The sequence below is a fragment of the Microchirus variegatus genome (assembly GCF_963457635.1).
Source record: "Microchirus variegatus genome assembly, chromosome: 8".
NCBI classification, from domain to species: Eukaryota; Metazoa; Chordata; class Actinopteri; order Pleuronectiformes; family Soleidae; genus Microchirus; species Microchirus variegatus.
Window position 1 is genome coordinate 21,364,145 of NC_139809.1, and position 23,743 is coordinate 21,387,887.

At 44.8% G+C, this 23,743-nt stretch overlaps 1 protein-coding gene across 1 annotated transcript; it reads right to left on the reverse strand.

Moving 5' to 3' along the window:
- Positions 1 to 9,440: 9,440 nt before the first annotated feature.
- LOC310930517 (zinc finger homeobox protein 3-like) lies at positions 9,441 to 22,948 on the reverse strand (the record flags this gene model as incomplete). The annotated part of the gene is made up of 10 exons (XM_083893535.1): positions 9,441 to 9,557; positions 9,638 to 10,306; positions 10,430 to 15,078; positions 15,219 to 15,378; positions 16,914 to 17,024; positions 17,614 to 17,750; positions 18,902 to 19,009; positions 19,657 to 19,870; positions 19,958 to 20,496; positions 21,283 to 22,948. The coding sequence occupies 10 exons, from the start codon at positions 22,946 to 22,948 to the stop codon at positions 9,441 to 9,443; spliced, it is 8,370 nt and encodes a 2,789-aa protein (XP_083749661.1).
- Between the last annotated feature and the right edge of the window lie 795 nt (positions 22,949 to 23,743).

Below are 23,743 nucleotides of genomic sequence, written 5' to 3' on the forward strand. Positions count from 1 at the left end.
GCAGTCCACCTCCTTCTGTTTGTGTGTGTGTAGCCTCTGGTTTCCCCTTCCTCCCTCACCCCTCTCTGTCCCTCTGTTTTCCCACGGTGATCGATAGCTCATTACAATCATCGACTGCAGCTCATCAGCACCTGTTAAGGTCTGAAGGAAAAGAGAGACGGTGCGAGTGTGTGTTATGTGATGCCAAGCCTATAGATAAATATAACAGATCGATTGGGAATGAGTCAGAGTTCAAGTTTGACATTTGAACGGATGTTTTCTGATTCACATTCACCGCTGTAGGTGTCTCGTTTGTCGCCACTTCATGCACTGTGGTCTTGGGGAACATCTTATTATGCAACTCACGTGGGTGACATGGTTTGTTGCTATGGTGATTGCCAAAGGAGCCAGAGTATTATAGGTGTTTATCCTAGACAGGAGCAAGGCTACTCGCCATCTATCAGGACACGCTTCAATTTGCCACACAGCTCAGACCACACATCAAGATCAACACAGTCACAGAGGGGACAAAGGGAAAACACAGCACAGACAACACAGTCAGTTGTTGATGTGGTTTTGGTGGATGAACTATTCAGTATTCATATTTCTTGGGGGGAGAGAGAAAAAGACCTTGTTCAAACACTCAGCAGTTGGTTTAATGCATCACTGCAGGGTTTGTTTTTTTGGAGAGGACAGACTGTGAGCTGCAAGACACGAAATAGATGAGAGGGGCTCTCAGAGAGACCATTAAAAACTACAAACCATGGTCAAAGGCAAGCAGAAAATGCTGAATAAAAGAGGTGACAGTGAGACCTTAAGAAGTCCACCATGGATTCAGTGACACGACGTGGTCTCAGAGAGGAGAAAAACTGGTGTTAAAATGGGAAATTTGAAGGAAAAAAGGGCAAAGTGAGTGAATACAGTGAGGGCTTAAAGAGAACAAGTCCCTCAGCCCATGCATAAATTACACACATCATTTACATATTCATTATGTTTTGTATACTAATGAGTATTTGCTTAATAGCTCCTCCACCACTGGCAGCCTTTGTTTGACATGAGAGAGTAAAAAACAAAGGAGAGTAAAAGGAAGAAAAAAAGGGGCGAGAAGGGTCATCCTGGCGAAGTGGGTGAGGTTAATGGCACACAATCGATTTTACTGATAATCTGATCATTGGCATTGCTGTGTGGTGAATGTGTGAACAGGCACATCCTGCACGAGGAGATGTGAAAATGGAGCACACCTGATGGGGGGATTGGCAAAAGTTAATTAAAACAATTCTCTAAACTCCACCGTCTTTCTCCTCATGTCTCAGTGGAATAAGTAAGTGCTGCAGTAATTACCTACAGGGCAGTCACTCTCTCTCTTTCTCTCTGAGCTCTCCTTCAGATCCCAGAAAAGTCTGCCAATTGACAACACACAGCGATGATTTGTGGTTTGCATTCAAGAAACGAAAAGTTCTGTACCGGTAAGTAAGATCGCGCACGCATATACAAATGTGGCACTGAAGACAAACACATAGGGTAAATGATTCAGAAAGTGGATGAAAGAAACGAGGGGTAGAGAGAGGGATGTGAATGTAAAGACAGGGGGAAGGGCGATGGAGGGATGAGCTACAAATGAGAGCGATGGCGGTGGCAGGTTGGCACAGTGCCATCCAGTCAGGGCTGGAACGGGGGCGGGCATGGGCGAAGGGGCGAGGAGAATAAGAATGGAAGAGGACGAGAAACAGACCTCCATACAGTTGTCATAGTGCCACCCTGGCACAGGCATAAAGGGGCAAAACAAACGCAACGGGCAGAGAAAAACAAAGCTATAGGAAAAACCAGAGGACGGCGGAAGCTTAGAAGCAAGCAAGATGGCAGCAGAGAGAGGATGACTCAGATAGGTGGATGAGGAGAAGCAAAGATGGACGCTGAAGAGGGAAATTGTGAATACTAGGAAACTATAAGATGTAAAGGTGAACATTACAAAACAGAAGACAAACTTTGGCGGAAAATCCTATATTCGCTTCATCTTCCGACTTTTTATTCTGTCCGTGCCAGTTTCAACGTGCCAGCCAGCGGGCGCAGTGCCAGCCTGCAATCGTGGCATAGCCAAAGAGACAAAAGCGAACAGCATACATATGTTGTAGCCGAGGACAAGGGGACTCACCTCTGAGGATTTAATGCTAATCACCGTTTGTTTACTTGGACAAAGCCAGGAAGAGGTGCCAAGGCAACGGTTGCCAGAAATTCTGCCATGGCATCCTTTCAGAGGCGGCAAGGGCACGAGGAGAAACATGGCACCATGCCAAGGCAACATAACACACATTTGTAAACAGAAACCTCCATAAGCTGAACAGTACATTTCGGGTGCCTTTGCCATTTCTTTGGTGCTGGCATCCCTCAGGGGAGAGCAGAAACGGCGATGGCACCATGCCAAGCGCAACCTGGGAGGCGCGGGCGCCGGCGGAAGCTGCACAAAAAAGAGCAGTAACTGTGGACGCAAAATAGTAGCAGTTGGTTGGAACCGTGGCTATGGATACAGCTCAAGTGGGAGTATGACAAAAAAAAAATATTTCCTCAATGCCAACTCATGCCTGCTCAGTGCCAGCTGCTGTACTGGAAGAATGTTGCTGCCCATTACTGAGAATTAAGACGAGGGATCGTACCATTCCTTTGTGGAGAGGAAGAGCATGTGGATTAACGAGCAAAAATGAATACAGGATATAGAAGAGTGAAAATGGGAATTTTGTGCTTAACAAAGAACAGTGGAAGTGCGTGGACAAGGATGATGAAGAGTCTGTTTCCTGAACATGCTCACCTGGGATGTTCTTAAAGGGATACCCCCTTCTGATGCTGCTGCTGCTGGTGTGTGTGTGTGTGCGCGCGTGTGCATGTGTGTGTGTGTGTGAAGGGAGGGATGTGTTGGCATCATCTCCAGGGTGTCAAGCTGTGTTACACTATTGCCAGTCAGGGAGGGTGCTACAGTCGTCAGGGGCGGGCAACTGTCTGGGCATCTCATCTGCAGCTAATTAACAGCCACACACTAATTCTAACAGCCGATCATAATTAGCGATTTAATCGCTCGTCAACGCTTTACTCCCCCTTTAAATCGTGCCTCCTATTTGGACACGTGCGGATAAGCTAAGGAACGTCGGATTTCCCCCACACACACCTCCCTCCCTCCTGTCCTTCTTTCCTTCATCCTTGGCTCCAGACTCCAGTGGGATCTTAATTAAGCTTGGGCTTCATTATGCAAATGGAGTACAATAAACGACAGCAGAGGTGGAGCTGGATCCAGACTGAGACCAGACGATAGGAGGGGAGCACTGGGAAGTGGAGAATGTGGAAGGTTACCAAAATCATCATCATGTTGTAGCATTACAATGATTATACATATTGTTGTAGCATGCACGTCTTTGGCATACCACTATCATCATATGGGGAGTGGCAACTAACATGACGTGCTCTGACGCCCCCTTCCTACTATTACTGGAATAAATGTATCTGAAATAACACTGGATATGCAAAATGTCATCTCTCACAAAGAAAATCCATAAGGGAATGGTGACAGTGAACCCGTTAATATCACCATTTGGCTATTGTCGTGGATACGAAGAAAGATGGTAGAGATAAGGAGAAAGAAAGGAGTCGGACAGAAACACTGACAGTGGCAACAGTGTGGCAGCTAATGTCATCTCAGTTTAATCATCGCATGGGATCATGGGGGTTCATGAAAATTCATTTGCATATCATTAAACGGAGAGAGGTTATTTGGTGCGCGCAGCCAAAATGGAATTGGATGAAGGTAGGGGGGAGAAAAAGGCAAATGGAGGAGCTCGTTATTAAACAGCGATGTTTTATAGTCCGCCGGCCGTTTCATTTAATTTGGGTGTAATTAAAATGTGTCAGACTCAATCAATCATTCCAACGGGGATACTATCAATGTTTCGGTCTGGAAAAAAAAGCATAATCAGACGATATGTGGTCGGACATTGTCCAATGAGAGTCTAAGTGCTTTGGTGAGGTCGACCCTTCCACTCCTTTTTCTAATTTATCTGGTGAAGTATATCAAAACACCCATTGTGACCTATAGTATATTTCTATCCCTGACAGGTGGCGTTGCCACCCTGTGTTAGTCAGTAAGAGGATATAGCTCACACCATCTTCTTGACCCCAGCAGTAAGCCATCAGTGGTGTGTATGTACATGCCTTCCTCATTTGCATAAGTGATGTAATTAGACCGCTCTTTCACATGCAGATCAGTTTGACAACATGGCAATCACTTTAACACACACATACAGCCGTACACTCACACACACACGCTGACAACAACACACGCTTACTGCCGTGACCACCCCATATCATGGGGAGTCTGTTGTCTGTGAGGAGAGAGTGTAAAGATTAACATAATCCAGCTAATAAGTGTGAGTAATATTCACACAGTGACGCGTGGCGTAGACACTGTCCTGCTGATGCGTATTTGTATCTCATTATAGATGTAAAGTACTCGGAGGGGGGGGGGGGTGCACAAGCCAGCCTGGATTGATGGGGGATGGTGAGGGGTCACCCAAAAGAAAGTGTGGACCTGAACATAAAAAAAACCCAGAATGACAGTAAAATGTCAGTGCTTTCATACATTTGTACTGTTCATACTATAATATAAAGTACCCCCAGTATGATATGAAGACAGATTATACAGGATATTGTTTGAGGAAATCTCCACAAATATCAGAGACAGTTTCACAGATTTCTCTGTCCATTTACAGTTCTAAGAAGGCAAGGCGACAGATTTTGCTGCAGAATGAAGGAATTATAAATAGAGTGTATTTGCACTAGCAGGCTAGCTCTGCCTCATGATTGATTAGGATGGGGCTGACGACCATTAAAAAGTCATTTAAAAGATGGATAGGGACCACATTTCCAAATAAAAACCACTTTATACCTGATGAAGTGCTGAACAAACTCTCCTTCCAAGACATTTACTGATTACTCCTGGTGTATGAGAGAAAGTGTAGTGTGGGGGAGCATCAGTGTGTGTAGCTCTACATCAGCTGTGGCAGATAGCAAAGCAATTATCAGTACACAGCACTGTGATGACCAAACTGAAATTGGATACATTTTTAGATTTAAAAAGAAGCAGTGTGATTTATATTTGGGCACAAGCGTAAACACGAGTAAATACTGACGGACAAAATAAATGCCGCAAACGGGGCGCAAGCTGATTGAAGTGTATCTGATAGCGTAGCATCGCTTCGACAGAAGCCTTATCCAGAGAAGCAGAGGTGTGTCTGTTGAGTGTGCGACTGTATTTCAGCTCTGTCTCTTTAACTGCAGGCTCTACCACACCAGCATGCTTTGGGATTCATGCATAAACATGAGCTGGCCTTTCAGCTCTCTCCTCACACAACCAATCTAAATCTAAATGAGCCCCCACTACAGATACACCAGCAGGCAATGACATTACACCCCCCCCCCCCCAAACCCAGCCCAACCCCCCACTACCCCCAGCGACACATATACACCAGCAGGCAATAATTTCACGCCATCCCTCAAAGCCCACACCACCACCACCTCCTCCCCACGCCGACACTCATACCCCCTTTTTTTTGCCGCAACCCCACCAGCTGCACAGTGCTCATTTGATTAAGAGGGGGGAGGACAGGGGGAAGGAGAAATGGTGGGGGATCACTTTATCAGGATGACTTTCTAAGATGGCTATCATCAGCTGCGAAGCTATCTCAGGCGTTCCTCCGAGTTGCCGTCGCAATTGTTTTCTCTCCGTTTTGTCTCACCCCTGCATGCGCTCAACTAACACTGTTTCACACTTATGCTTCCTGTTGTCTCCCTGTGATGGTTGAGTGCTGAAGAAAACAGACAAGGTACCAGTTTGTGCCTCAGGCCCTAAATGAACACTCCCTCCTGTGTTCACACAACTTTTTCTTTCTTTTTTGAGGTATTTTGACTTGAGCTCATGGAGGTTTAACATACACAAAACAAGAACAAAACAATAAAAAAAATCCTCTCTACCAAGCTATTCTGTGGTCTTTGGAATGTTACATATGGAAATCTACATGTCCTAAATGTGCTGTGGTGTGCAATTTTTCCTCCCTTCTCTCCCCGAGTCGTAAAACACATTATCATCATCAGCAGCAGCAGCAGGAGCAGCAGTGTAATTCATCCAAGGTCGTTAATATTCATCATATCATTTAGTCACAAAGGAAACTCATCTGGCTGAATGTCACAGATGTAATTAATGAAGTGACCCCAGAGGTCATGGCTCCATTCACCAAACGCCTTACACACACACGGTTGCATATCAAAACCAAGACACACTCACACACACACACACACATACACACACACACGCATACAATATGACTGAACAACCTGGAATATGTATCCCGTACACAATCTGCAGGCACCCTCGCATACCACAACGTTCACAAAATGGCTTCTCTCAGTTAGTTACACCAAAGGGATGACACCAGAGCATGCACCAAAGCAGACTTTATTTAGCTCAGTGGATTATGGGGAAGGAAAGGAAAGCGAAACACACACCAGTAAGGGAGAAGTGGGGGAAAGAGAGAATAGAGACACACTAAACCACTGGAGCAGGACATAAGGACAGGTGCACATCACAGGTATCTTTTTGGTCATCACTATGGCAACAACATATCCAGGAAAAAAAGAAGAAGAAAGGAATACTTTAACCTACAGTAAGGATAACAGAGTCCCTTCACCATAGAGGACCCCAATATGTACATCTTACAGTTAATAAGATCAAGAGAATGAGATAAATTAAATTCAAAATAATCAGCATACAAAAAAACTGCCTTTGTGTTATTTGGAATGCACATTTCTGTACAGAAGAAAGCTCATTGGTATTGTCGTAAACATTGGTTAGTTTAAGAATAAAACATGACATGGGTTATCAGTCAATCCACATCCTTTGGAAGGTGGCTGGTGGTGTCCAATCCGAGTTCAGCAAAGCTGTTTTAGCTGGACAAATAAGACGAGAGAGGCTGAAAACACAGACAGACTGACACCACCATGAGTGGAAGGTTTGAGGCTGAACTCCTTCAAATAGCTATGCAGTATCTCCATTAGTATTGAGGAATGAATGCCCCAAGTTGGTTTCTTTGAACTTGGAAGGTTAAAAAATATTGTTTGAGTTTTATGAAAGCCATTTAAAAAGAAAAAAATAAATAAATCAGAATTGGGGTAAATAACAGGATACCAAAAACAATGTTGATGGAATTGAGCCCCCACATATCCATTTGTTTTCAACAGAATAACAGAGGAGCAGTTTATCAACAGCATCACAGGTATCATTACAGTTTGTAGTCATTAAAGCCTAGTGGTAAAGCGATCAGAGCATGCATCTTCTACAGTATTGTTTAAAAACTACAGTACATTAGCAGCAAACTGGACATCCTTAAGGGCTGAAGTTCAACACTATGGTAAAAAAAAGGGAAAGAAAAATAAACTGCAACATTTCTCAAGAGAAGTAAAACTCTTTAACCGTTATATTACAGACTGCCATGGCTCTAGGTTGGGGTTTTGGTTACAGTTTCCAGTGTGCTTATGAGAGGCAGAAAACAGTAGCTTAGATATAGGGACTCCTTCCTTCTTTAAAAACAGCAGTACATCGTCAAGTAAACAGTAGCGCTTATTTTTGTAGGTCATATGGTTAAAGTATTATCACGTCTTTGGATTTTTGTCTTAAAGCATTAATTATTGTTTAGCTATTATTGTTATATTATCATTATTACAGTAGAATAACGACTGGTTGCAAATGAACAGAGGAAGAAAGGTAGAGAAAGAGAAAAGAGGAGAGTGTGTAGGGGAAGGAGGAAAGAGGGAAAATAAATTAAGTGTACAAAAATAACATCAATAACATCCAACGTTTTTTTTTCCTCAGCTTTGCGCAGTAGCTCCCCATCTGTAAGTGAAAAGGTAGCCATGTCTCAAACATCCAATGAAGTCTTGAGTCAACCATACAAAAGCTAAATACTGTACATTTACCCCTCACACTATTAAACACTTTAGTTTCAATAAGGTTTTTTTTGTAACAATCTAATACTCAAAGGTGAAAAGCTCAGATCTTTGAAATTCCGAGATGTTTTTGTAGATGTCTGTAAATACTTAGTCCAAGGTTACACCACGCATCTTCTGTTTTGAAAACAGAAAAAGTACAGTATTGAGATCACATTTGAAGCGGAGCCATGTTGAGCTGTTGACCTGAGCATAGAAAGCTTTACATTAATCACATAACATTGGTAAGCCATTGGTATATTCAAATAGAACGGAAAGGCAGTTAAATCACCTTGCCTGAACATATCAAAGCTGTCATAATCTTCATTTCATAATCATGACACTGTTATATTGGAGCAAGACAGTTCATCTCAATCCATAAGATTTATATTAAGAAACTATTACTAAACACACACAATGTAAATTTGAGTTTGGTTAAAGTTTTCATATACAGCATAATGGTTGAGTGCTATAAAAATAGTCTGACCCTCTCAGGACAAACTGGCCTTTTACGTTCTGTGCTATTTGGGCTGTTATCCACTAAAGGAACAAAGAAGGTGAACATGTACAACAGAAGACTCGTCATTGGCTTGTGGAGGGCAAAGCTGCACGCTGGCACCATATCAGTCCGTCTGCGCCAGCTGTGCTAGCTGCATATCTCTCACCCCTTCACCGTACATACGTCAGCTCTGCAGTTTGTTATTGAAAACAAACACTTTGAAAGTAAATCCACAGAAATGTAAAATTTTGGTTACGAGCTTTGGAATCTGAGTCAGTCTTTACAAAAGCTCTATGCAAATACCTCCATCTATTTCAAGGATATTATTCCCTTTTTCTTCTTCTTCCACTGTTAACTGCTTTGTTTTTTCTTCAAGTTTATCTTTTGGAGCTCTCTATTTACACTAAAATCTCTTTGACAATTTCTTTTTCCAGTCTTGACTGGCACTACATGCTACACAGCTAGTCATCTAGTACTGTCTGGTGGAGGACCCACAGTGAGTCTGTCGTGCAGACTGAGAGGTAGACTGCAGGTCTAGCTGGGCAGTGAGGTCACATACTTGGAGAATGATCTTTGGCCTCTGTGGCATCTGGTTGTTTTTTTTCAAGGTGGTGTTTGGTTGTAGTAAGGTGTCTGACAGAATAGAGAGAGGAGCTCTTCTTTTTGACATAAGAAAAAGGACAGACCAGGACAAGGTTTAAGAATGATATGAAAAAAGAAGAAAGCTGTGATAGAGAGGACTTTGTTTGGGATCTCTCGTACTCTCAGTTGAGAGAGAGTTTCTCTTTGGGCCACTGTGGCTCTGTATCTTTGGGGTGTTCAGGTTACAGGTTTGGCAGCAAAGTGGAAATGGTATATGTTTTGAGCTCGATGACAAGGAGCAGGAGGGGGTTTTTGGGGGAAAACAAAGTAGAAGGAAGCAAAAGGGCCTTGGTCTGCCTTTTTAGGCTCGGTCTCTCTCCCCTGCCCCTGCAGACAACTCTGCTTGCTCCCTCTCTGCAGAGTCAGAACTTAGGCTCCTGGCCCTCTTCTCCTTGGCTCTGGCATTCTGGAACCATACCTGTTAAAAAAAAATGAGTATTGGTTATTCACCTTAAATAATGTTATTGCTTAGATGTTGTCCGAATTTGTAACATTTACCTGCACAACACGGTGAGGCAGTCCCAGCTCCTGGCCCAGTGCCTCACACTCGTGTCGGTTGGGTGTGCGATGGCTCCTGTAGAAGTCTCTGAGCTGCAGAACCTGAAAGTGGCTCATCTGTGTCCTCTGGCGTTGCTGCTGATGATGACGGTGGTGGTGCTGCTGCTGCAGAGTTTGCGTCTCACCCCAATCAGCGCTCGGACCTCCAGATTCCTCAGGACTAAGAGATTCTTGGTCAGCCATACTGGAACCCTCCTCACACGGGTACTCCTCATCATCTTCCTCATATTCATCCTCATCATCCGGGTTGTTCAGATCAGTGGTTGAAGACAATGAGAACACAGGTGGCTTCATAGTTAGCTCTTTGTTACTGATGACATAGCTGTGGTTGTGGATAAGTTTGGAGGAGATAGAGGTGCCCGGTCTGTCCATGACAGATGACATAGCCATCCCAATCTGCCCATTACTTGTTGATAAAATGTAGCCTGCTCTTTCAGCCTCTGCCCAGTGACGTGACCTCATATGGGCATCCAAAGCACTCTTAACCTTGAATAGAGCCCTGCAGAATGGGCAGCGAAGGTGGTTCAAACCCAAACTGAAACCGGATCCTGGCCCCATCGACCGGAACTGTCCTTTTCTCTCTCTGGCTCGAGTGTTCTGAAACCACACCTGAAAAGAAAAAAAACGGATTTCGAAATTTGAGACACTCAACAAGATCATGTTGTTCTCTGTCTTTGATTCTTTACCTCACAAAAAACATTGGCTTTTATTCACACACAACATATAAAGTACCTGAACCACACGTCTTGTCAGGCCCACATCTCTGGCGATGCTTTCCAGAACTCCTCGTGTGGGATTGGAGTCCATACTGTAGCGCTGATACAGAACTTCAAGCTGCTCTGGGGTGATGGTGGTTCTCTGACGCTTGTCCCTTCTGTGCTCCTCCTCAACCTCTCTAATACTCCTTTGGACTTCGAAGCTAGTTTCTCTCTGCTTCATTGGTGTCAAAGAACTTTGAGAGAGGCCGGTGAGGGTGTTACTGGAGTGATCAGCGAGTGTGCTTTTAATTTGTAAGCTGTTTAAATGTGAAATCATGGGATGTGTGGGAGTAGAGTGAATCTGGGACATAGCTCCTGACAGCATTTGGCTTGCCATCAGGGTGTGGTTGGGGTGAAGCATCATGTAAGGCATGGTTCGGTCTGTGAAGCCAGAGTGAAGGAGTTGAACCTGTGACTGAGCTGCCAGAAGGTGCCTGGTCTGATGCTCCTGCCACAGCTGGAATGATGGCAAGGACACTGGGCAGACACTGCACTGGAAATGAGCCTGGGGTTGCGATTGGAGCTGGCTTTGTGGCTGTGTTTCAGTTGACAGGACAGACGTGGAATCAGGCAACTGAGTGCGGGTTGTTTCAGACTCTGGAGCAGGTGGAACACTAGATGATGAATCAACATGCTTTTCATGAGCTTCATCAGGAGGAGGGTTATGTCCCTGGCTGGAATGAGATGCAGGTATTAATTTTTGTGAGGAGGAGAACAGACAAGGCTGTGATCTTTCTGGAGAACTTTCAGGCTGCAGCTTGGGCTCAGGTTGTGATGAGGACACACTTTTCACTACCGGAAGAATTTCTTTATGGACGTGTGAATCTGAAATTCCATCAGCTTGAACAAGTGCTGGACTCTTGTCAGTGTGTGGAGAGACTGTTTTATCCTCTTGTCTCCTGGTTATAGGTGTTGGTTCTCCTTTGACTGTTAAATGCTCACTCTCTGTGCAATGAGTGGAAGAATCAAGGACAGGTGAGTCAAGTTGGGAGTAATATTCATAAGTCAGATCCATTGAGTTTTCATTTGGAGAGTCACCTTCATCCCCACAGTTGGTATCTTCATTACCTTCATCATTCTTACAGCCGTCATTTCTCTGTCTAAGGACATTGTCAGGATAGTTTTCCCCTTCTAATCCATCATCTGTCTCCCGGTCTTGATTTTTACGGGCTCGCTGTCTGGCATTTTGGAACCATACCACAATAACTCTGTTCGGGAGAGACAACAGTGTTGACAATCGGTCATACTCTTCCTCCCTGGGGTAGGGAGTGGCTTCAAACACCTCCTGAAGGGTCTCTAGCTGTTGTTCCGTGAAACGCGTTCTTGAAGAGCGCCGACCCCTATGAGGGTCTCCTCTCTGGAGGTCTGTTGTTTGGAGCTGAGGGGAGATGTTGGCCGGGAGGCCTGGCGACAGAGAACATGGAGAAAGTGTCAATATTTGGTTTTGTGCTGCATCCTCTTTGCTGTCCTCCAGGGATGTGGTTGGAGGGTTATTAAAATTGTAGGGGGAATCCTTGTCTCGCTGGCGCTCTTTAAATAGGGTGTTGCGGAACCAATGTTTGAGCACTTTGTGAGGCAGGCCAGAGAGAGCAGATATTTTGCTGATTTCTTCATCACTGGGGAGGCTGTTTATGTCAAAGTGTCGCTTCAGAACAGTCAGTTGCTCATCTGAGATCCGTGTTCTGGTTCTCTTACCTTGCTGCTCTAGTATTGTGGAGCTGGCTTGAGGTTGCTGTCCTGTTTGGACGGGGCTGGGTTGGGATGGTTGACCCAGCAGTGTAGGACTGAGCTGTGGAGGTTGTCCCAGCAATGCCGAGTTAAATTGAGATTGGTATAGTTTTGTCAACTCGGTGTTCACACTTGAATCTAAAAATGGTTGGGGATGTAGAGCCATAGACTGCATCACAACTGGAGGCAGGAGAGGTAGGTCCATGGGGAAAGGGATGGGGGCTAGGGGAAGCTGGGGTAAAGGCATTGTGGATATAGGAAGCTGGGGCAAGGGCAGAGAGAGCATAGGTAATTTAGGTAAGGGAAGAGGTATGGATTTAGAAGGGGATGTGGTTTGAGAAGTCACTGAAGGAGATGTACCTGGGATGGGTGCCTCCTCCTGTGGAAGTTCTGGAGGTTGAGAGGGGGATGGGGGAGAAGAAACTACAGGGGCAGCTGGAGTTAGGTCTGTAGCTGGAGCACTTGTTTTGGTTATAAGATCTGAAATTGGGATTGAAGGTGAGGATCCACTTGTTTTCACTTGAGATGTATCTGGCTCGAGTGCTGATTCTGAGGATGTGGCTGGGGTGGAGACTACTGCAGCTTGGGGGCTAGTAGTTGAATTCTCACCAGATTTAGTCTGTGTGAGGGGGTACATCTGGTCATACTGCAGCCTGTATTTTCTGGAAAAGCTCTCCAGTGCAGCAGTGGGATAAAGCATTCTGTGAATATACTCCTGGTGGGTTTTTAAAATCAAGGCATCTGAAAATAACTTGCCACAGTCTTTACACTTTTCTCCTCCTCCACAGCATCTTTTCCCTTTATTCACCACTTCTGCATCTTTGTTCCGATTTTCCTCTGTTGGAGAGCCATTTCTATCTCTATTACCTTCTACTCCTTTGTTATCCTTGTTATAGATGTCTTTGTTTTCATTCTCTGGTTCATGAGACTTATCCCTTTCCCTCTCTAAGCACACTTCCATCTTATTGAGATCAGAGCACTCCTGTTCATCAGGTTTCCTTTGAGTTGCTATCTGCTGCTGGTGTCTGTGTCTGCTTTGTATATATTGCATTGCCAACTCATACCCATAACTCTGTAGAAGGGCTTTTAGAGGCTCTCCATTCACAGCAGCATAGGGCACTCTGGGAGGAGGACACTGCAATTCAAGAAGATTAAATGAGGAGGAATCCGTTGCCTCCTTTTTAACAGTAGGGACAGGGATTTCTTCTTTTTCTTCCTCAATAAAATAATTGTTGTTTTCTTTTTCTGTCTGATTGGTAGAGGATCTACTGCAGAATGCTTCAATCTTGGTTTCACACTGCAGATGATCCTTAAGATGGCCAACTGCTGAGTTCGAACTTTGTTTCTGAATTAGCTTCTCATCAGTTTGTGAAGGGGACTCAGTTTTCACTTCTGCTTTTACATGTTCATTTAGGATGGAGTTGAGAGATAATAACTGACCAAGTTCAGGGCTTATATCAAGTTTCATTTCTCCTGACAAGTAAAAGGGCAGAAGAAGTTGTTGTTGCAGAGAGAGCAAGCTGTCTGGTGTCAGTGAGAATTGTTGTGTAAGGAGACTCTCTGGCCCTAAGGGAAGGTGTTGTAGCATCTGGGACTGGAGCAGGGCTGTGTGGTGTAACTGAGCTTGGGCCTGTGCTTGAGCCTGAGCTAACTGCTGCTGCTGTATCAGTATTAGCTGGTTTTGTGATGCTAGAAGCTCTGCCACTTTGTTTTTAGCCTGTTGGATGTCGGTTGTGTTAGAGAGGGTTTGGTGGACGTCAGTTGTTAAGCTAGGACCTAACAGTGAAGAACTTGCTACATCTAACCTCTTAGTAAAAGGTAAACTCTTGGATACTTCTTCTCTGTAGGCAGCAGACTGAGTAGCAGAGGTAGGGACTGATGCTATACTAGAGGCTGGGGAATGTGGAGTTAGGTTCTGCGCAGCACGAGCTCTAGTCTGATGAAGGACAGAGCGGAGATGTATGTCCAGTGTGGAGCTCTGGCTATAGCCCACTCCACAAAGTTTGCAGCGATAGGGTCGATTATCTGGGCCACGGGGAGCCTCAGGGGTAGCAACTCCTGTGCCAGAGTCCTGCAGGGCTCGTCTGGCCCTATGGAGATGGGACACCGAGTTAAAATGGACCAAAAGAATGGTTTTCTGAGTAAAAGATTCTGAACATATGGTGCATTTATAGGGCCTGGAAGGATCCAGATAACGGTCCAATGTGGGGTTATAGCATTTTTTGACGGGAGAGCTGGAACTTGGTTCTGACATCATCTCCTCATGTGACACTTTCTCTGGCTCAGTCAAATCCTCACCTCCATTTTCGGTCACCATGTCCTTCTCTTTCGTTTTGTCTTCTTCTTTTTGTTCCTCCTTCACCTCCGTGCCCTGTGCTTCATCCTCTATCTCTTCATCCTCATCCTTTCCTGCCTCTTGACCAACCTGAGGTGATAAACTGAACTCTTGCTGAACTGAGCTCTTGTTTTGCTCCATGTATTGAGCTGTATGAGGCGGTAAGAGTGTGTTCTGTCCCTGTGTGTTGTCCACCTGTGAGTGTGTGTTCTGCATGTGTCTCTGCAGGGCCTCTTGACTGCGGCATTGTCTGGAACAGAGGGGGCATTCTGTCGCCGCCCTCATGGCGTGGTACTGCCAGTGCAGTTGGAGCTTCTCCTGAGTGGGGAACGCCAGGCTGCACCTGCTGCAACGGAACCGGTAACCATGGCGATCAGAGAACGAAGGGGGATCACTAGGTGGGGATGTGGGGGGTGAGGAGGGGGGCATCTGAGTCGGGGACTCGGGAGCCAGTCTGCCATTGGAAGGGTGACTGGTGCTTTCTTCTAGGGGTGGGGTAAGTAGAGCTGTGACATCTTTGGGTGCGGCTAAATCTCCTTCCACGTTTGCCACTGAAGTGCCTGCAAAGGCAAGGATGAATGTGAATTGAAATGTATTTTTCCAGAGCGTTAATAGAACAACAAGACCCAATCATAAACAAATATGAATGATTCTTTAATACATAAATTGAGGTCAGTTTCACCACACATGTCATACAAACCTTTGTTTTTCTGTGCATCATCAGAAGAAATGGAATCAGCAGTATTGGAACAATGTTCATTGATGATCTTGGTGGTTTTATTTTTCTGGATATCGCCTGTGCTCGAGTCTGTTGGTAGTTCTGTCTCCAGCTGAGGGTGCATTTTCATGGGTGGTTTGACCTGATAGAGATAAATTGTATTTACTTTCTTTCTTTTTTTACCATTTAATTGTTTTTTACCATTTAATTTGTTTTATAGAAACCAGTTGAGAATAAAAGAAATAGGGGATGTTACCGTATTTTCTGAATCTAACACTATGAATAAAACATGCTTAATTGTACAGCATAATAGCAAGCAAATATCAAGCTATATAAACACGAAATTGCCTGCACTCCATATCCTAATATCATAAAACATTAAAGCCTGAGTCTGTGTATTATTACATCTTGCCTTTGCCTGCACAGCAGTATAGGCAGCTACTTGGTAATAAGTGTATATGGTTGAGATATGTGGGTTCACCCCTCAGCTCCAGTGACACCTTCCAACGTGCCCCGAGGGTTTAATAAAACTTTGCTGAGGTGAATAATGAATTTATTTAAAATCATTCCTCATATAGGAAACCTCCATCTCCACAGCTGCGAGCGCTGAGAGCAAATACTATATCTACTGTATGTGAACAGCTTACCCTAAGGAAAGGATGGACAGCTAAGGATGAGATTTAAATGACAAGAGTTTTCTCTGCATAACAGCTTCATGTGGGAGCAAGAGACGAACAAACACACACACGCGCACGCACACACACACACACACACACACACACACACACACACACAGGGACACACTGCAGAGAAAACTGAAGGTCAGGCTTAATCTAGAGAGCGTAATTGGAAAGCAAGGTACATAATGGCCATCATCACCTCAGTCTGAATTAATGAACCTCAATTACTATCAGAGAGAGTGAGGGAGGGGAGGGAGGATGATGGTTTTGGGGGGTGTAGAATATGAAAAAGAGAGAGAGCAGGAAGAGGGAGGGAGGAAGTAAGGGTAGTGAACAAAAAAAACAGGAGACAGAGGGTGGGTAAGGGAGGGGTAAGTCATAAGAAATTGAGAGAGAGCTTGGTAGAGACAGAAAGGGAGGGGCAGGGATGGAGATTGCAGAATAGGAATGATAGGAATAGCTGGGGGGGGCGGGGGGGGCAGCAGAGGGGAAAAGGGTGAAAAGCAGTCAGTGAAGTGGAGGCAAAGAGAGCAAGAGACAAAGGCCACTTAGCATACGGGCCAGGGAGATGGAGGATGGTGATGTGGATAGATGACCAGTCTTTGTTAGTTGGAGAGACACAGTAAAAAAGCATGGGGGCCCCTTTTTAGCTTGACTGCACTTCTGGTAATAGAGGGCTACTTAAACATGCATTATAGAAAGACTGGCTTTTCCTTCACACACACACACACACACTAACACAGTCAAACCTTCTCTCTTCCACTCTAGAAGATGCACATACATACACACACACAGAATGCACGGCTGCATCAAAGCGAGGAGCTACTTAAACATGCATTAAAAAAAGCGCTGCCTCTCTGGTGCCTTCTTAATGGAATTGTCTCCCCACATTTCACTCTCCCCCATCCCCCAACGCTTTGCCTTCTCTTTCTCTTTTTTATTTGGCTTCCTGAAGAACGAAAATGCAACAAATACACACTTGCATCGTCGGACTTACTGCGCTGATGAGCTTGTCCACACAATCCTGTGCCACATTGTGTACATGCGTGAGGTGCTGTCGAAGGTGTGTGTGCAGGAGTGTAACCTGGCACAAAGGACACTGGACAGTCTAAGTGAATAGAAGAAATATAGATGGTCAGTGTTTTCAGCTGAAAGCATCGAGCTAGAAGTGGTGTACATACAGTGGTTAAAGGGTTTAACAGTTTGGAGGAATAAATAAATACCAATAAAACAGCCCTGGACCTTGCTTGTGTGGCCATTATAAATTCCATCTCTTTTTTTTTTTTATCTGACAGAAAGATTTAAATAATCATATATGTTCATATCAATTTTCCACAGCTGCAATGTTCTGGAAAAGCATAAAAAATAACCTTTAAAAAGTGTTTAAAAAAGGACTTGAATTTGACCTTGGAAAAGGTATATGAAGCATGTAGTTACACAAGCAGAGGCAGCGTATTCTGGTCCATAATTGGGTTGAACCATTTGGGGGAAAATGTCTAATTGTGTATTTCCTATTTTGGGGGTTAAGGTTCAGGTCATTATTCACTGTGTCATAGATCTGAAATGACGGAGCATTACTGCACGACACATGAACTAGTTTACTGCAATAATGATAGCCGACCAAAATGAACTGTTGTATAAGTGACTTTTTTTGGTTCGCATAGATGATGGAAGTGTCAGGATTTAAATGGGCTCACCTGCTGGTTCTCGTTTTGCTGGTGTATTCTAGGGCGTTTGGTTTCGACTGAGTTTTCCATTTCCTCGCATCCAGAGGACGGACGTTTCACTGAGGGTAAAGACTCCCTCTTTTCTTGTTCCTCCTCTCTAGTTTCCTCTACAAGTAAACGTTGACATGAAAATACATTTAGATTTATTATGGAACACATTATACACTGTCCAGCCAAAAAGGGCACAAGCTCCATTCTCCTGACTACCAAGAAAAAAAAATATTGTCCAATCACAATTTTTTTTTATTATGCAATCTTTGAAAGGTAATTCGAATAATGTTTTTTTTTGTTTTGTTTTTTAAACAAACTTTTTATTTTAATTATATAATAATTAGCCCCATTATTTATTAATTAACATCCCTACCCCTTCACATTTGGTATGATTGAAAAGCCCTAAATGTCCTCTGTAAATAGCAAAAGGTGTGCATTCACTAGTATGCAGTGATTGGGAGATATTCAGAGAGGATGCATTTGAACTACTGGTAGTCAGGAGGTTAACACTTTGACAAGGTTATGCAACATCAGTGCAGCTGCGTTTTTCCCCAAAATCTCTCAAAATGTGTGATGTAAAAGGGTCACTACATGAAGTCCTCTCCTGCACATCACAAATGTTCAAAATGGAGTTAAGTTGTCGACTCTGTGGTGATCAACCCATGAGTGATAATGATGACTCATCCTCCCTGAATCATCCTTTTACAATTTGAGCTTGAAACATCCTTGCATTGTCATCTTGGAATATGCCTCATAAACCTGGTCAGCTGACCTCTCTTCTTTTTTTTTTTTACAAAACATTGCTAACCCTGACCCTGACCAATCGAAGCAAACCTCGTATCAGAACACTGCCCCCATAGGCTTGTTCAGTATGCAAAATATATAGTATGACTTTGTTTGGCTGTGCAGTGTATATCTTAATATTATTTGAATCCTAAGTATTGAGTAAGCCTGGGCAATATAAAAATATCATATCTATAATGTGACATGATATGGTCTTCAATATCGTCATATTGTGATAAGGTATTTGTGATAACTTGCATTGATAATCGTCAAATTTATTATACTGAAAAGTAATAATATATGTATTTTAAGATCAAGTATCATGAGCAGTCAATATTTAATTTTTGTATTTACAGTGTATTGTCACTCTCCTTTGAGAAGCCCAAACATCTCACAACAGGAAAGAGACTAAAAATATAGAGATATTATTTAGAAGCCATGTTGCCCAGCCTTACTATTATGTTGCGTGTATATGCTTCCATACCTTTTTCCTCAGAAATCAGGTTCACCCCGAAGTTACATGTGTCTTTGGTTGTCTCCAAAAGACCTGTGGTGGTCTCGCTGGAAGAGTCCATGTCCTCACTGAGTTCTCCTGGAAGAGGACAAGACAGATCCTTTACATTATGCAAAGACAGTGCTTCATACAACACGTTCTCACCAACTATCAGTCTAATTGCAGTTTATATTATCCTCCAGATAGCATCCTTCAAAAAAGACCAATGTCTTCCAACCAGTACTCATTCTTCCTTGCCTCCATTCACTATTTATCAAGTATTGATTCTCCATTAGATTCTCCTCAGAGGTGGAGTAGCTGTAATATGGACTTACAACACATCAGTTCACCTCAATAAGTCTTAATCCACACAGAGGCAAATCACAGGATAGACTTCATTTACAGCTGAGGAGTTGAACTACTCATTTTAGCCACAGTTGTTGGGACTATAAGACATTCGCACACTTTGCACAAAGTGAATTCCGTGTTTTATTTTTGCACAGGCCACTGACCAGTCTCCACATCCCCCCGCAGGATTTGTATTGGTTCATTGATTAGCAGGTGCTAGTTAGCCGTTGTCAGGGGTGATTGGGGATATAACAAGGATGTGTATCGACTAATGAATTTACTCAGTCAATATTGCCGTAGCAGCCATTACTCATTTTCTCACTGTTTTCATCTCAACCCACTGTCAGCTGCTCTAATGTCAGGAAGTGCACACCCGACCACACAGTTAGTAATCTCACCTGTGACACCATCTGGGCTTTTCCTGATGGTGAAAATGGCTGCCAGCTCCTCTCCGTCCATGGGCTGCAGCTGTAGAACCCCTTCCCTCTGCTGATGGGTTGCAGTCTGACTGTGTTTCAGGACTTGGAGTTTAGATGAGGAGGAGTGGTTGCATAGGAGACAGTGGAACAGCCACAAACCTCCATCAACCTCACCATCATACTGCTGCAAGAACTGCAGATGGAGAAAGAAAGATGATGCATTAAAGTCATTCTGAGTGAATAGATGACTCTTTGAGATTATTTTTGAGAAAGTACTGACTCGGTACACCCGGGCACTGGCTTTGTGGTGGGAACTCATGGAATGTCCACGTAGCTTCTCCAGACTGCTGGTCACATAGTCGCACAGGTTGCACCTCAGCTGGACAGGGTTTCCCTTGGCTAAGATGGCGGCCCCCTCCTGATCCCTGTCTCCGCCCTCCTGTAGGTGCGCAGTAAGCTGGTACCGGGTGCGGTGTCTGTCAGTCTGACAGTGCAAGGAGAAGTTAGCCCTCAGTGGCGTGGTGTAACCACACAATCTGCAGTGACAGCCTCCAGCCACCAGGGAGCACCACTCCGACTGGGGTAAGGTGCGCGGCGCGTTCAAGTGCTGCTCCACATTTTCCAAGCTGTCAGATGAGAAGCAGGAGCAGACGAGGCACTGGAACATGCCCTGAGAGAGCGTTCCAGTGGGGGACATGGATGGCGCTGGAGGGGGGGAGGGAGAGGGGGAGGGAGAAGGAGTCAGCGCGGACCCAAGGGCGACGGGCTTTTCGGCGACTTGCTGAGTGGTCAGTCGCATGTTCAGCGAGAGCTCCGCACCTGAAACAAAGAGAGACAGACCATGTCAGAATTTCAAACCTCCCAAGGGTGAACTCCAATTCCTTTGCTTAACCCTCAATCTCAAAAATGCGCGCTCTCTCTAGTGCAAGTGCTGTCCCGATTCTCAGAAAAATTAAGTTGAGAGGCAAGTTTAAGGGCTGTATCGCCCTCAATATAGAGATTTTCCGAGACCACCCTTGGGAGCAAGGGCTACCCAGAATGCATTGTGTGTTTTCACATAAGAAAGATGGTGTCGAAAGCAGCGAAACGAGTGCGATACAAATTAAGTATTTTCTTTGTTAATAGAGGTATAAAAATGATGAAAACCATTGTATTATCTTAGATTAGGCCCATATTATGGATTACTGACGTCATTGTTGCGTAACATTTATTTTTATTTTACGATCTTTTGTCAATAGCCGGCCGGTGCGGACACGCGATCGTTTGCTATGGTTGCTATGGTATGAGTATCATCTTATAACTAACTGACAACCTAATAACTTGACTGAAAAACGGATCGTACTAAATAATCCTGATGTAAATGTGTTCTTCTTCTTCTTTTTTGGAGTTCACAGACTGGACGTAGCTTTCACGTTATTCTGCCCCCCACAGTCTGAAGATGTATCTGCATTTAAGGGGTGTCCTATTTCTAAGTGACAAAATAACCCTCAACACTTGGTTTTGAGTGCCAGTTAAGATAAGGGTTGAGCTTGAGGGTTAAGATAGGATTGGAGATTGGAATTGGCCCCAAATGTCACCATGTCCCGGGTGTGACGCATCTCTCACCTGTGTTTTGTAGGTGTTTAAGCTGCGGAGCAAGGCTCCTGCAGTGAGACAGGTAGTAGCCTCGCTGGAGCCGCAGCATGTTGTGTGTGTGTTTCTCGCTGGTGGTGTGTATGCGCAGGTTACGGGCAATGCTGGTCTCGTAGTCGCACACATCGCAGCGCCACCGCTTACCATGGGAGTTAGAGTGCGGAGGTGGTGTGAGCTTAGCGGGCTGCGGTGCAGGTGTGGGCATAGAAAGTGGGAGCTTGTATGACGGCTCATCTGCCGCGTGACCATTGGAGGAGCTACTGTTGTTGGTAATGTGAGACGTGTGCACGTGGCCGTTCGAGTGTCCTCCATTTTGAACGTTGTTAAGGTGTTTATCCGACTGCATGTGTATGCTGAGGTTGCCTTTCGACGAGGTAGCATAGTCGCACACCTCACAGCGGTACGGCTTGTAGCCGCAGGCGTAGGTTTCACCCCGGGCCAAGCGAGGATGGGGTTTCCCCGAACTGCAGTATCCGCACACGCCTCGCATCGCGCCGCCACACACACACTTGCCCCCGGAAGCACCACACACACACTGCCCTCCCGTCTCTGGGTGCTTCTCTTTCATGTGGACTTGCAATGTATGTTGAGACTTGTAGTGCCAGTTACACTTGGGGCATTTCAGGGTCTTGCAGGAATTGCGTGAGTGCATTATGGTCATGTGACTGGTGAGTGAATTAGGAGAGAGGTCTTGGTTGAGGTTTTTGAGGACAGCTTCTTTCTGTTCTCCCTCTTTGTCTCTCTCCTCATCGACTTCCATGTCTAGCTGGTTGTCTTTTGGTTCTGGAGCTTTGGCACCATCTCCATTGGAAACGGAAGAGTAAGAAACCCCTGCTGACCCATCATCCTCAGCAGGTGCACCGGCAGGCTCTGTACCTGCCAGTGGAAAAGCCAGAGTCGACTGCTGGGATTTAAAGCTCTGAGGAAACCCAGAAATCCAGCCCCGATCTCCCTTAATGTATTTTACCTCTGTCTCGCTCAGCAGGGCAGAAGAGGAGGATGGACTATTGAAGTGCTTTGGAGAGGTGGAAAGAAAAGGGGAGGGCTTTGGAAAGGGGGGAGAAGTAGGGGAGGGCTTTGGAGAGGCGGCTATTTTGCTGTCAAGTGTGCCACTGGCCTTTGCAGTGCTGGAAGAAGAGCTGTGCTGGCTCTGTTGAGGTAATAAAGAACATTTGGATTTGGTTTGGCTTTGGTTTGAGATGGCCTCCTCCTCTTCCTTCTCCTCCTCTTCGCCATCGCTGCTTAGAGCTGCGTAGAGGCCCCCTGTATCTGATGCCTCTCCCATTCCTACATGCGCCTCCCCTTCTTCCTTCCTTTGCCCTGACGAACATCCATCCTCCAAGTCTTTCCTCACCACCTGCTTTTGACTCGCTCCGTTCCCCGGCGAGTGTCGGCCTCCTCCTCCGTTCTGCTCTCTTGCCCTGCTCTCCTCTCCAGCCTGGGACCCCTCTGCACCCTCCTCCTGCTGAGGCAGGGTCAGGAGCTCTTTGGCAGGGGCCATGGCTGAGGTATTCGAGGACGACCCCGGCTCAGGAACGGCCGCTGGGGTCAGGAGTGGATGAGATAAAGCCTGGGGGCTGAGGTCAGCATCTCTCTCCTCTCCTGCCCCTCCATCCCCTCCTCCTTCACCGCTGTCCATACCAGAGGCTACAGCTGCCACACATCACGACCCCACCTGTGTTTCAGATACAGAAGATACAGAGACAGATAATAAAAAGAAAGGGAGAAAAAGAGAAAAAATTAAATACATGAGTCATGTAAATAATATTGCATAACAGTGGAGGCCATTGATTAGAGTCCCTGGATAGCATCTGTTCAATACAGTCTTCACAGCACGCAATACAGAGGCTGGTTACTCAGGGGTTAGCATTAGCCCTTAATGGGAAAATCAATAGCTTGAACACTAAACTAGGTAGAGGAATGCGGGTAAAGGCTACGCAGGAGGTCTATAATATTCCTCAGGGGATCGGATTAAATAAAGAACTGAATGCTTCTGAGCTAAAGGGCTTCTGCTAAATTGCCACACTTAGATAAAAGCGGATAAAAGAACAGTTTTTAAGGCCAGTGTTTCAGTCTGCATGTCTTCTCACAAGTACACAGCTATTATGTGAGGGACAAGTGCAAATGAACGCAACAAAAAAATTACCCATATAATACAAGTTAATCCAAACGTGACGTTTTTGTCGATTTCAGATGACATTTGTAGTAATGTTTTATGTTGTTGGTGCATTATATTACATATGACCCTCTCCTCATTGTATGTGTATAATATGGAGTCAGTCCCCTGAGTCCCATTGCTTGCACAGTATAAAGAAAAGCATACATACATATACACATTCATACATAAACATCAGTGCAATTTTGTGCATCGCTCTGAAAATAAACTCATTCCTTGGCTTTTGAAATAACATGTGTTTATATGCAAGTGTGTTTG